Source organism: Trachypithecus francoisi, unplaced genomic scaffold (genome assembly GCF_009764315.1).
Source record: "Trachypithecus francoisi isolate TF-2019V2 unplaced genomic scaffold, Tfra_2.0 Lachesis_group7, whole genome shotgun sequence".
Classification (NCBI taxonomy): domain Eukaryota; kingdom Metazoa; phylum Chordata; class Mammalia; order Primates; family Cercopithecidae; genus Trachypithecus; species Trachypithecus francoisi.
This window is the reverse complement of record NW_022681472.1, coordinates 50433002-50446076: the sequence shown is the minus strand read 5'-3', so window position 1 is coordinate 50446076 and position 13075 is coordinate 50433002. Positions and strand designations below refer to the sequence as shown.

The 13075-nt window shown below is 42.0% G+C and overlaps 2 protein-coding genes across 9 annotated transcripts in view; one reads left to right on the top strand and one right to left on the bottom strand.

The window, feature by feature from the left end:
* Positions 1–12774, bottom strand: part of ESRP1 (epithelial splicing regulatory protein 1) — a 75767-nt gene extending 62993 nt beyond the window's left edge. For 4 of the 7 annotated variants that reach the window (XM_033203511.1, XM_033203512.1, XM_033203510.1 and 1 more), the window contains exons 1-4: positions 12335–12773; positions 11701–11829; positions 10365–10478; positions 7518–7632 (exon numbers count right to left, since the gene is read on the bottom strand). In XM_033203511.1, coding sequence (XP_033059402.1) covers positions 7518–7632; positions 10365–10478; positions 11701–11829; positions 12335–12466 — 490 coding nt within the window. In that variant the 5' untranslated portion in view covers positions 12467–12773. Of the gene's footprint in view, positions 1–7517; positions 7633–10364; positions 10479–11700; positions 11830–12334 lie in introns of all 7 variants that reach the window. The other 3 variants (XM_033203506.1, XM_033203507.1, XM_033203508.1) reach the window with 2 other exon arrangements.
* Positions 12775–13004: 230 nt separating this feature from the next.
* The window catches only part of LOC117079518, an 81526-nt gene continuing 81455 nt past the window's right edge, over positions 13005–13075 (top strand). For both annotated transcript variants that reach the window (XR_004435487.1, XR_004435486.1), the window contains exon 1: positions 13005–13073. The gene's annotated coding sequence lies outside the window, so the exon portion shown is untranslated. The remainder of the gene's footprint in view (positions 13074–13075) is intronic.

Below are 13075 nucleotides of genomic sequence, written 5' to 3'. Positions count from 1 at the left end.
TGTATACTTGATATATATATATATTAAAATCCCTTTTATACACAGAAAAGTACCAAGGAGGATTCGGTGTTAGCCTTCACCTTTACAAGACAGTGAAGGTTTGTAAAATTATAAAGTCCCAGCTCATTTCAGTGTTAGAATGAACTCCTAACCTTCAAGTTTACCTGTACTAACATGTAGCTGACACTTTGAAAGGTCTACATCTAGTCTAACATAAGGTTAAAAAAAAAATTATATGTGTAAAATAGTTTATATAAGTTTTAAAACAATAAGGAAGTAATTTCCAAAGTCCCTTACCAGCTGTTTTTCCTGTTCTGAGACACCCGAAAACCGGGTAGGGTCCACAGGATCAGTCAACATTGCAGAGTGTGGGGCAGGCTAACCACCAGCTAAGTGGCAGCACACACTATCTCATTAATCCTTATACAATAGTCTTACCCATTTTAAGATGGGGAAACTGAGGCTGAGGGGTCAAATAAATTACCCCCAGTGTTCATGTTCTTAATTACTATCCTATTATCCCCTATTGTAACCTATAGGAAAAACAGGCTAATGTCACACACTGATAATAGAGCACACATATGTGCACACACACCCAAATCCTTTACACCCCCCCAAGAAGTGATGAAACATATACACCCTACTAACCTTTGAATGGGCAGGCATGAGCAGTTTAGTGATTTTTCCTGATAATGAAAATTTGCCCTAGTGAAATGGCAATCGTAATCATGTCAAACAGCACATATGAATGCAATACCCTATCATAGTATATATATTTTACAAAATTAACTCTACTGCTTTACGGTTTGATATGTGCTGAGCAAACACAGGATATTAACTTAAAAGGGAGATAACCTATTTGAGGTAGCCAGCGTGCCTCAAATGATTGTATGCATTCTAAACTATTTCACCTTGTATATTGTTGGATGCTAGAGCATCTAACTTAAAGACAAAGCCTCTAAGCCTCAGTTTCCCTAGTGATAAAATGGGGATGAAAGCTCCCCACTGAGCCGTTCATGGCATATGTAGTAAGCAGTCAATTGATAGTTTTTTTCACCTGTCCTCCTTACCATACTTTCAGAAAAATAAAATCTTAATAAATGCTTGGCAAAGGGAAGTAAACACAATATTAGAAGTCTTGATTAGTGAGAATAAGTAAGTTCCTGACAAACAGCTAACAAAAAGCAGGTTAAGAAATCAGGAGGAAGTAATTCCATCCAACATTAGTGGGGGAAAAAATGAGTTTAAAAAAAAATGAATAAAAGAATTCATTTACACAAATGTCCTTTCAGCAGGAGACAACTAGTATTAATTTCCCTAAGGGATCTAAGATAATTAAAAAAAAAAAAAAGCCCCAACCCCTATTATCACACCCTCAACACCCACACTTGATTAAGTAAAAAGCTTACAACATGTAATCCACAGTTTACCTGCTAGATAAGGTCTCTCAGCTAGCATCACATGATTCAAAAGCAGTCAACAATGCAACCGGAATAACTCAAAGGCCTAGTATCAACATCAGAAATGTGTTTTAGGACCAGGCACAGTGGCTCACGCCTGTAATCCCAGCATTTTGGGAAGCCGAGGAGGGCAGATCACCTGAGGTCAAGAGTTCCAGACCAGCCTGGCCAACATGGTGAAACCCCATATCTACTAAAAATACAAAAATTAGCTGGGCATGGTGGTGCACGCCTGTAATCTCAGCTACTTGGGAGGCTGAGACAGGAGAACTGCTTGAACTCAGAAGGCGAAGGTTGCAGTGCGCAGAGATTGCACGCTGTACTCCAGCATGGGCAAGGCAGAGGCTCTGTCTCAAAAAAAAAAAAAAAAAAGTATTTTTGAACAAATACAAAGACAAAAGAGGGAAAGAAGTGCCAAAAATAAGAACCAGAACTACACTCAAGAAATTCCTGGTCAGGTGGGGTGGCTCATGCCTGTAAAACCAGAACTTTGGGAGGCTGAAGTGGGTGGATAACCTGAGGTCAGGAGTTCAAGACCAGCCTGTCTAATATGGTGAAATACTGTGTGTCTACAAAAAATACAAATATCAGCCAGGCGAGGTGGAAGACCCCTATAGTCCCAGCTACTTGGGAGGCTAAGGCAGGAAAATCGCTTGAATCCGGGAGGTAGAAGTTGCAGTGAGCCAAGATTGCGTCACTGTACTCCAGTCCGGGCGACAGAGTGAGACTCTATCTCCAAAAAAAAAAAAGAAAAAAATTCCTAAACCCTTTCTTTATCAAAATGGTCCTACTTTTTCATTTACATAGCACTTCACTTACAAAGCTTTCATTTTGGAATACTCAAGATTAAAGTTTGGCTCGGCAGACACTAGTAACTCCCAGGAAAGCAAAGCTGCTGTGTGGCAGTGTGTACTCAGCTCAGACTTTGTGACTCTACAACTTGGGTTTTAGTCTCCTCTTCCATTAGAAATACACAACATTGGCCTGGCACAGTGGTGCACGACTGCAGTCCCAACTACTTGAGCCTAGGGCACAGGAGTTTGAGGCTACAGTGAGCCATGACCGTGATAGCATTACAGCACCAATGCACTCCAACCTGAGCGAAAGTGAGACTTTAGGGGGAAAGAAAAAAGTGACCACACTGTAATTTTCTTTCATCTTCCATAAATGCCTTGAAATACTGCATATTATTCAAGTTCCACTTATTGTTCTTTTAAATGCAAGGCCTGGTTGCTTTCCCTCACCATTCCCCCTGGAAAAAAGTCTGCCTTAAACACAAAAATTGCAGTGAGATATAAAAAATGACTCCCTTCCCATATGATCCAGCAATCACACTCCTTGGTACTTACCAAAATAAATAAAAATCCTAGGCCGGGCGCAATGGCTCACGCTTGTAATCCCAGCACTTTGAGAGGCCGAGGAGGGCGGATCAAGAGGCCAGGAGATCGAGACCATCCTGGCTAACATGGTGAAATCTCATCTCTATTAAAATTACAAAAAATTAGCCGGGCGTGGTGGTGGGCACCTGTAGTCCCAGCTACTCCGGAGGCTGAGGCAGGAAAATGGCATGAACCCAGGAGGTGGAGCTTGCAGAGAGCCGAGATCGCCGCCGCTGCACTCCAGCCTGGGCGACAGAGCAAGACTGTCTCAAAAAAAATAAAAATAAAAATGAATTAAAAAAACCTATGTCCACATGAAAACCTGCATGTGATGTTTATAACAGCACTATTCATATTTGCAAGAACTTGAAAGCAACCAAGATGGCCTTCTGTAGGCGAATAAACAAACCATGTTTGGATAAACAAACCATACATCCAAACAATGAAATTCAGTGCTAAAAAGGAACTATAAAGCCGTGAAAAAACATAGACTAATCTTAAATGCGTATTATTGGCTAAAAAGACAATCTGAAAAGGTTACATACTACATGATTCCAACTATATAACCTCCCAGAAAAGGCAAGACTACAGAGACAGTAAAGATTGGTGGTTGTCAGGGGTTAAGGGAGAGGGAGGAATGATTGGCCAAAGTACAGAGGAGTCTTAAGGCAATAAAACTACTCTATTAGGGATAAAAGACTTTAAGGTAGCAGGTAAAAACACAAAACTAAACAAAAAAACATTATTCTGTACCATGCTATTACTACAATGTATTCTGATACAACAATGGTAGATAGATGTCATTATACATTTGTCAAAATCCATATAATGTGCAAGACCAAAAGTGAAACCCAGTGTAAACTATGAGCTTTGGGTAATAATGATGTGTCAATGTAGGCTCATCAGGTGTAACAAATGTACCACTCTGGTATAGCACTTTGACAGTGATGGGGCAAGTGGAGAGGAGGAGAGGAAGAGGGAGAGAATAACAAAGGTTCTATAAGAACACTATACTTTCTGCTCAACGGTGCAGCATGTTGACAGTGGGGCAGTGAGTGAGAGAGAGTGTGTGTGTATGTGTGTAACAAGGGTTATATAGGAACACTCTATACTTTCTGCCCAATTTTGCTCTAAACGTAAAACTGGTCTAAAAAATAAAGTTGGGGCCGGGTGCAGTGGCTCACGCCTGTAATCCCAGCATTTTGGGAAGCCGAGATGGGTGGATAACTTGAGCTCAGGAGTTGGAGACCAGCCTGGCTAACATGGTGAAACCCCATCTCTACTAATAATACAAAAATTAGCCAGGCATAGTGGCAGGCGCCTGTAATCCCAGCTACTTGGGAGGCTGAGGCAGGAGAATCGCTTGAACCTGGGAGGCAAAGGTTGCAGTGGGTTAAGATTGCGCCATTTCACTCCAGCCTGGGTAACAGAGGGAGGCTCCGTCTCAAAATAATAATAATAAAAAGTTGAGATTACAGGTACAGCAGATGCACCTGTAATCTGAATTTCTCAGGAGGCTGAGGCAGGAGAATTGCTTGAGTTCAGGAGTCTGAGACAAGGCTGGGTAACATAGCACGACTACATCTCAAAAAAATAAAGCCTACTAATTAAAAAATAAATGAGGCCAGGATATGGTGGCAAACAGCTATAATCTCTGCATTTTGGGAGGCCAAGGCAGGAGGATGGCTTGAGGCCAGGAGTTTGAGAACAGCCAGGGCAAAATATGAGGAACCATCTCTAAAAAATGAAAAAAAAATTTTTTTGTCTCACTATGTCACCTGGGCTGGAGTATAATGGTGTGATCTCAGCTCACTGCAACCTCTGCCTCTTGGGTTCAAGTGATTCTCCTGCCTCAGCCTCCCAAGTAGCTGGGATTACAGATGTGCGCCATCATGCCTGGCTACTTTTTGTATTTTTAGTAGAGAGGGGACTTCGCCATGTTGGCAAGGCTGATCTTGAACTCTTGACCTCAAGTGATCCACCCACCTTGGCCTCCCAAAGTGCTATGATTACAGGCATGAGCCACCTTGCCCAGCCAAAAATGAATTATTAAACATTTTAAATTTACTTGGATATAAAGTTAATAAAGCATGCTTCCAATACTTAGAATACTGTGACATCACTGAGGGTCCAAATTGATATTTCTGTATCCTCATTTAAAACAACCAATCACGAATACAAGTATTTCACAACCAAAAAAATTAAACACTTCAACCTGCACATTCTCTTATCTGCTCTTCTCCAGGTGTTTACAGAAGCCCCTTTCCCTCCCCCACTGGTTTACCAGGTGAAACAGGTGATTCCTGAAGAGTAAATGACCTTCTGTCCACTTGGCAAAACCATGTTTAATGACTATAGATCTCCCAATTCAGTGTCACTTTCATATTGGCAAAGAAAATGTTTAATGCTCTGAAAGAACAGAACAATTCTTCATTTCAGACATTGTAGAAATACTTTGCACAGATGAGCACAAGTTGATATTCAGATTGGACATAATTGCTTTTAGCCTCAGAAATTGGTCTGGTAGCCTCGTCAGGGAAATTAAGTATTCCTCTGAATAGCAGTCATAAGATAACTGACCACAGCAGCAATTTAACACAAAAACCGTTGCTGAGAAAGCTTATTAGCATTTCTAACTTGTTAAATGAGAAAGACATGTACAAGTATGATATTAAATATTAAAACATTTAAGAATAAAATCCACTTTTTTTGAGACAGGGTCTTGCTCTGTTACCCAGGCTGGAGTGTAGTGGCACAATTACAGCTCACTGCAGCCTCGACTTCCTGGGTTCAAGCAATCCTTGCACCTCAGCCTCCTAAGTAGAGCTGGGACTACAGCCTTATGCAACCATGTCCAGCTAATTTTTTTTATTTTTTGTTGACGTTGTGTTTCTCTATAGTGCCCCGGCGCAATAATCCTTAATATACTTCCTTTCCTTACTGAAGTTGTTTTTTTCATTTTTAAAAATATTTTTATTTCATTTTACTTTTTGTAGAGATGGGTTCTCGCAATAATGCCCAGGCTGGTGTCAGCACTCCTGGTCTCAACCCATCCTCCCTCCTCAGCCTCCCAAAGTGCTGGTATTACAGATGTAAGCCACACCGTCCAACCAGAAGTTGTCTTTTTCTAAATTAAGATAGCTTATTAGATTTTTCATCCACTGTATTCTAATTTTTCTCTAGGTACTCTGGCTATTTTGTAGAAGACCAACTATCTGCATCAAAAAGTTTTATACTTAAGAACTGAATTGTGTTCCCCACCTCCCCCATGTTGAAGTCCAACCCCCAATTTAACTATCTGGAGAGATGGTCTTTAGGAGTTAAGTTTAAATGAGGTCAAAGGGTGGAGGGGTCTAATTAGATAGGGCAGTGACCTTGTAAGAAGATAACTCCTTCTGCTATCCCCCCAGAAAAGGTGGCTAGCTACCTGCAAGCCAGGAAGAGCCGTCACCAGAACCTGACCATGCTGACACCCTGATTTTGGACATCCCAGCCTCCAGAACTGTGAGAAAGTAAATTTCTGTTGTTTAAGCTTCCTGGTCTATGGTATTTGTTATGGACGCTTGAGCTGTCTAATACAACATTCAAACCAACAGAACAACCAGTGAGAATTTTTCTGCTGTACCAACCTTTTTAACAAAATTCTTATAAGAATTCTATCACAGTGAACTTATTCCACCCTCTTCCCAACACTAGTGGTCATGCTAAGCCAAAATTCCAGCTAACTGACACCAAGAAGAAGGCAAATGAAAATGGATTTGACCTGTTTACAAGTAGTTATGAAATATATGCAAGCAAACTTCAATCAGGAAAAAAAATCCTGAAGTAACACAAAAACCAGGCTTTAGTTCCTGAAAATGAATGAGAAAGTTTGGGAATAAGCATCTACAACCCACAAGTTACTGAAGGTAACTTAGTTTTAACTTCATGATGACTCTCACAGTGGCTTTTGGGAAGCCACCCAAGGCAACAATTACTCAGCTTTACATCTGATATATTAGCACATGCCTGCTTATTAGTTAGCACTTTAAAGACTTAATGAATGTAAGATGATGGGTCATTTGTGATTATAGATTTGTAATTGTAAAATTACTTTTACAATATATCATGCATCAAATATATTATTTTGGTAACTAAAGAATGTGGGGAACAATCCAGACCCCCATTTTATCATCTTCAAAGATGGCTTATTATAATTAGCATAATCTTGTATTTGAAAAACTCAGGGGAGGCTAAAAGAGGGACCAGTGAACTGCAGTTTGTAAAGGGGATATATCCACTAATTTAAAAAATTATTTGACTTCATTCTAAAGAAGCCAAAATAAACCCTAAAATCACAGTAACCAAGAAAAAGTGGCCTTAGAATCTGCACTGAAGTCTTCATGTTCTTTCTCCAGCACACACACACATTACATAATCTGAAACTGAATCCTATTCTACATGTGATCACCTCACCAAAAAATCCATCTGCAAATCCATCCAACCATCTGATTAATTAAAACTACTTTCAAAGATGTCTATAATTGTGTTAGTTTCTCAGCAGAGTAGACAAGTTTTGGACAGGCCAATTTTATCCATATGCTGACAAAATTAAAAATGTTTGAAAGTTTCTTGAATTACCATTTTTTTCCTGGAACTATCTTTTCAAATGATTCTTGAGTAATGATTTAAAGGATACACTCTGTCATTGCAGCAACATCCAGTTTGTCAATATCAGGTGAACCAGGGCAACACTTCTTGAATTCTTTTCGAAGATCAAAAAAGGAATAGAAGCATTCAGGTAATAGTACATTCTGAGGAAGGACAAAGTAGATACTGTTAACTAGGTGAATTTGGTTCAATGTTTCTCTTACAATTAGGAACCTAAAAATTGAAATACAAGCATATTTTACAATGGAAAAAATTTAAATTTTAAAGTAAGAGTCGTTTTATTTTTAAAAGTTGGTCCTGTTTCTATATTAGATCCTATGTACAAGTCTCATGAAAAAAAATTCTTGTTTTAAGGCAGTGGATTACCATGTTTGTGCTCCAGTATGCATTCCATTCGAAACAATTCTGAAGCTGTGATACATTTGGGCTGTTATACTTCATATTTTCTGGCTGTTAATACTACTCTTTTTTCCAGCCATAACCATTTTAGAACATCTGTATTTTCAGACAGCACTAGCAGCCCTTTCAGTTTTCATACAGATGCGGGATTAGATTGTAAAACTAGGTAGTTCTAACTATTGGGTTCTAATAATGCATATTTTCAGTAATAAGTGAGATTAGAATAGTAAGTTCCTGATTAACTGAAAAGGCTTATTTTTGTGCCAAATAATAGTCCCACATTAGTCTTCTTGATCAATATTGTAGCTGTACCTTTGAACTCAAATTAGACTTCAAACAAAAACAAAAACAAACTCACAAATCCCAAAGGCAAAGGAGAAATTGTTGCCTGCTATTCTTAGCTATTAGCACCACTACTGTGGCTATTAAGCAAAGCACAGCTGTCTGGACAAATATTACACTATTGTTTCTTTTGTTTTTTTCTTAACAAAATAACTCAGCATTGAATAACTTTTAAAGACAATCCTTTTAAAAACTCAATTTAGATTTTTCTTAAAATTTCAAAATGTGTTAATTTGCTGGGAACTTTTACCCATTTTTACATTAGAACATCAAGGAAATTAAGACTTTTGAATGTTAAATGTTCATGCAAAATGTCTCCTCTCCAAGTTCCTTCTATTGGATTTTATTAGATGTGACCTATTCATGCTATATTCTGAAATCAGTATTGCTGCATCATGGTCACAGCTTTTAAAAAAGTTAACAACCAAAAGAACCACAAAACCTCCCTATTACCTACAAAGATGCTCATTTAAAAGCTGTTTGTAAGGACAGTAACTCACATGTTCAACAATAATCAGTTTAAGTTGTTGTGTCCGTGTAAAATACTGAGTATTTTATTTAGTGCTTATAACAATGTTGATGTCCTATTAAATAATGTAGGCTAAAAGGCTTATGCAGTATGAATGCTCTTTGTAAATAATGCTTGTCTACAGAATTCTGGAAGAATATATCCAAATACGTTCATGTTAGAGAAGAACATTTTAATGTATTGAGTGGCAGGATTATTTCATGTTTTGCCATTTTCCCTTTTCTTTAATGAATATACAGAATTACTTTCACTATAAAATTGTTTTAGTTTCTGTATTTAATCAAAATCCTAATAGTAGTGGCTGAGGAAAAAGTCTTACTTTTTCTCCAGATGTTTTCCTATGCCCAAAGCCGTCCACCTAAATAATGAAAACAGCTATTTTCCTCTGGCCCAACAGAAAAGATTAAGTCTTGTCCTTCTGTCATGTGAGTCTGGGAGGAAAAAAGTAATCCTTACTTACCACTATTTCTGGTAAGGATGTAGCAACTAGTCTAGCATTTAATTTTTTTAAAAAATTCTTCCCCTTTTATCAAATAATTACTAAGACTCAAATAAAAGGAGTGAATTCCTGAAGACATAAGAACTTGAGTTACTCCTTCAAACTTTTTAAATTGTCATAATATATTAAACGAAATAAAATCTGTGCTTACTTGCCTGGGTCATTTGTCAGTCTACATCTTTCATTGCAAGCCTTGCCTCATACAGGTACCTAAATATATTCCACTTCCATCTTTTCAAGCTCAGTGCCTGCCTACCACAATAAAAAGTTACAGCTCAAACTAATTTAAGTTGTTAAGAGACAGTGTATTAGCAATGATTGGCTACACTGGGTGGGTTGCCTCTGCTGTTCCTTTTCCCACAGCCCCTTGGTATTTATCCAGGGAGAGAAATCACATTTTACCTATAGTAAGACTGTATTTCTCTCACTCTGTAATCCTCTCTATGTCAGAAAAATGAGCAAAGGTAAAAGATGAGGGTGACCCTTTTGTTTTGATGCAAGAATCAGTTTTGAACATTTACTTAAAATCAGACAAAGTGAAGAGTGCTATGATTGTGGTTTCACTAGATATAAGGTTGTCTTATTTAAGTAGCCTTTTTAATGAAATGATTAGAAACACAACTTTAAAGGTTTAATTCTTTTTTCCTTCCTTTCTAGGATTTTCAATACAAATGGGTATATTATGACATAATAAAAATAGTTCTTTCCTCTCTATAGTTATTTTAAATGTCAAAAATTCACACTCCATATTAGCTTTGGGAAAGGGAGAGTGTCATGCATCTTGAAGATTGGACATAAACAAAGAGACTATTTTAAGTCACCAAAGAGTATCTTTGTATATACATAACACCAAATTTACATTTTAATAATTTTTAAGAGTATGGTTCAGTAAAACATTAAGTACATTAACGTATTTTGCAACCATAACCACCATCCATTTCCAGAGCTTTTTCATCTTCCCAAACTGAAATTCTGTACTCATTAAAATAACTCCCTATATGCATATTTTTAAAAACAGAGAAACTTGAATAAACTAAAAAATTTTAAAAACTTCCAGTCACCCCAAAGATCCAACCATTTTTTTTTCCAGAAGCCAGCACTCTTACCTTCTTGGAAGCCTCAGGATGCAGGATTTGCCTGACATGAAGCTGCCCATCAGTACAGAGACAGAAAGAAGTCCCTACTCCAATATTCAGTTCATTGCTCACTGACTGGTTAAACTGCAAGAACAAGATACACACAGGGATGCAACTGATGCACGATTTACAAACTCTGCAAAGTAACTCCCCTTGGCGATAGCCAGAGAAAACTGAGATAAGGGCCTTGATGGGGGACACCGGTGCTGGGGCAACCTTGGAAAGACAGACTCCTTTCCCACAAACCTCCTTGCTTCCTCGAGGTAGGGAAGCTTTCCAATCAATCCGCAGTTCGCGCCCAGGAGAAACTTGTCAATGCATTCTCCCTTCTGTTTTTACAAAAAAATTCACTCAAGACTTAAGTCAGATGTCTCATTTCATCAGCAGGTTGCCTTCAGATTACATCATTTCCTAGTGTTACTTTTTGTATGTTTGGATGTGCCAGGCTTAAGATGCCAGCTTCTGATAAACAAATACGGGTACTGGGTATACAGATCTGGGAAAAAAGTCTTGGATGAATACACCCCAGAAAGGATAGCTTTCTCCTATAACTCGAGGCTCGTGTGCTAGGGCAGAGGTCGGGAGAGCGCAGAGCATTCATCTGTGCACAGGTGTTTAGCGCCCCGCCCTACCCGATCCGGCACCGTCAGCACCCCGGAACAGCCGGTTTTTAGGTCACCTCAGTCCTAATAAGGGGATTCCATCAGTTCCGCAGTGACCCAACGGGCAGCCTTGCACGTTCGGACCTTAAAAACCTCCCTGGCACTGGGACCAAGGCCACTAAAGAAATAATGACGGACCGAGCCTGTCGTTGGGAGTTCAGAAGCCTGAAACCAGGCAGGCACCTTCAGGTTCCAACCCAAACTGTGCTACTTCTTGCACACCCACCGGGCCCGCCTGCACGTCTAGGCCACAGCGCCCCCTGCCCGAAGGCTGTGGGCCCAAACCCCGCAGGGGAGCGGCGCGTCTAGGGTCTGGACCTGGAGATGGGGGCGCTAGGATTCAAACTCCGCACGTCAATCAATTGGCAAAATGGAGCTGACTCTCCAGCTCCAGTAACTACTCTGGAAGCAACTCGAAAACTAGTGAATGTCGGTCCCAAACCCTGGGGGCCGGGAGGTGAAGAGAAGCAGCGACCCCCGCCCAAACGGTGCGCTCTGGCCCTCAGACTGGGCTCCCACCCACGCGGCCGGGCGGGAGTCTTGCCACCCTGCTCCGGGAACACGCGTGGGCCGCCCTGAGAGGGCGTAGGGTGCGGTGGGGTTGGGCCCAGGCTGGGGTGGGCGGCGTGACCCGGGGCTGTCACCTGTCGGAGGGCTTGGTCCAGCTGCGACGCCGAGGACAGGCTTTCGACGTCTATTTTAGTTTCTTCTTTGCAGTCCTCCGTCAGTTCCAACTGATCCGGTCTAACTAGTACTTCGTGCAACTGTCCCACCTCCGAAGGTAGAGAAGCAGGGGTCAATTTCCCTCAATTTCGGAACTTCTTTCTGCACCCTCCTCCCTTGCTCCCCTGCTGGGGGGACCCGCGCCTCTCTAGGGGTCCGGACGCAGAATCAAAGCTCTTGACTCGCCATCGGCTCCAGTGCGTTCCGGTCCCCCGCCCCACCCCCCACCCGATAGGTCGGAAAGGCCCTGGAAGTGGACCCCGGGGCCTCCGAGACCCTACCTCGTCTCGGCGGGGCGTCCCCCGACGGGCAAAGAACCAGGCTTGGTAGCTCTGGCCTCCCCACCTGAGCCAGGTTGCGGAGGACTGAAATGGCTCCAAGGCAGTTGGCCAACAAGTTTGGTTTTACTCTAGCTTCCCTAGGCCGCGGGTCCAAACTCACAAGCGGGCAAACAGGAGCACTCATTTACCTACCTCCACCCCCCTCCCCGCCCAAACCTCTACCACAAACTTCTTGCCCCATTCCTTGCATTTAGAAGAAAACGTGAAGAAATACCTTCTTGTTGGCCAGATCCACGACTTTCCAGAACAGCAGGATCAGCTCCTTCTCATCCGAGCCTAGCTTGGCCCCGGTGGCCCCAGCAGTGATCCCAAAAAGCACCACCAAGTAATCCGGAGAGGCCGTCATGACGATAGGTGGGGAGGGGGAGAAGGGGGGGGTCGGGAGGAGGTAAGGCGGGGTGGAAGTGAGAACGAAAAAACCTGTGCTAAACCCTCTTCTAAGAGAAAAAGAAAGAGCGCCCACCCCCCCTCCTCGCTGCTGCTACTGCAAAAGGCGGTAACCAACCACCCAAGCCCACACCTGGCCGGTGCTCCACGCCCAGGGCAGGAAGGGGGGTGGGAAGGAGGGCGCAGGAGGCCTGCCCTTTTTGTATTCAGTTGCCCGGGCGTCTATGCAAAAAGCCTGGAGCAATGCTGCACCCCCGGGAGGCACGCAATGGCTGAAAGCTTTTCTGTTTTGGGATGTGGCTCTACCTGCCCGCCCCTTCCCCCTCCCCCACGTGGTGCAGGTAAGAGACACCTGGCGGCGCCCGCCCATTGGCTCCTTCAAACCACGACGTGGCAGCGGTGGGGGAGGAGGCCGCTTGGGGAGGGGGAAGAAGGGGCGGGAGACAATGGCTGGATGAATGGAGAGGCCAGGGCGAGAGAGGAGGAGGGGGAGACGCGAGGGGCGGGGAAGAGGCGGTTGCCATCCTGAGGGTAGACGAGGCCAGACGGGAAAAGGGCTCAGAGAGGT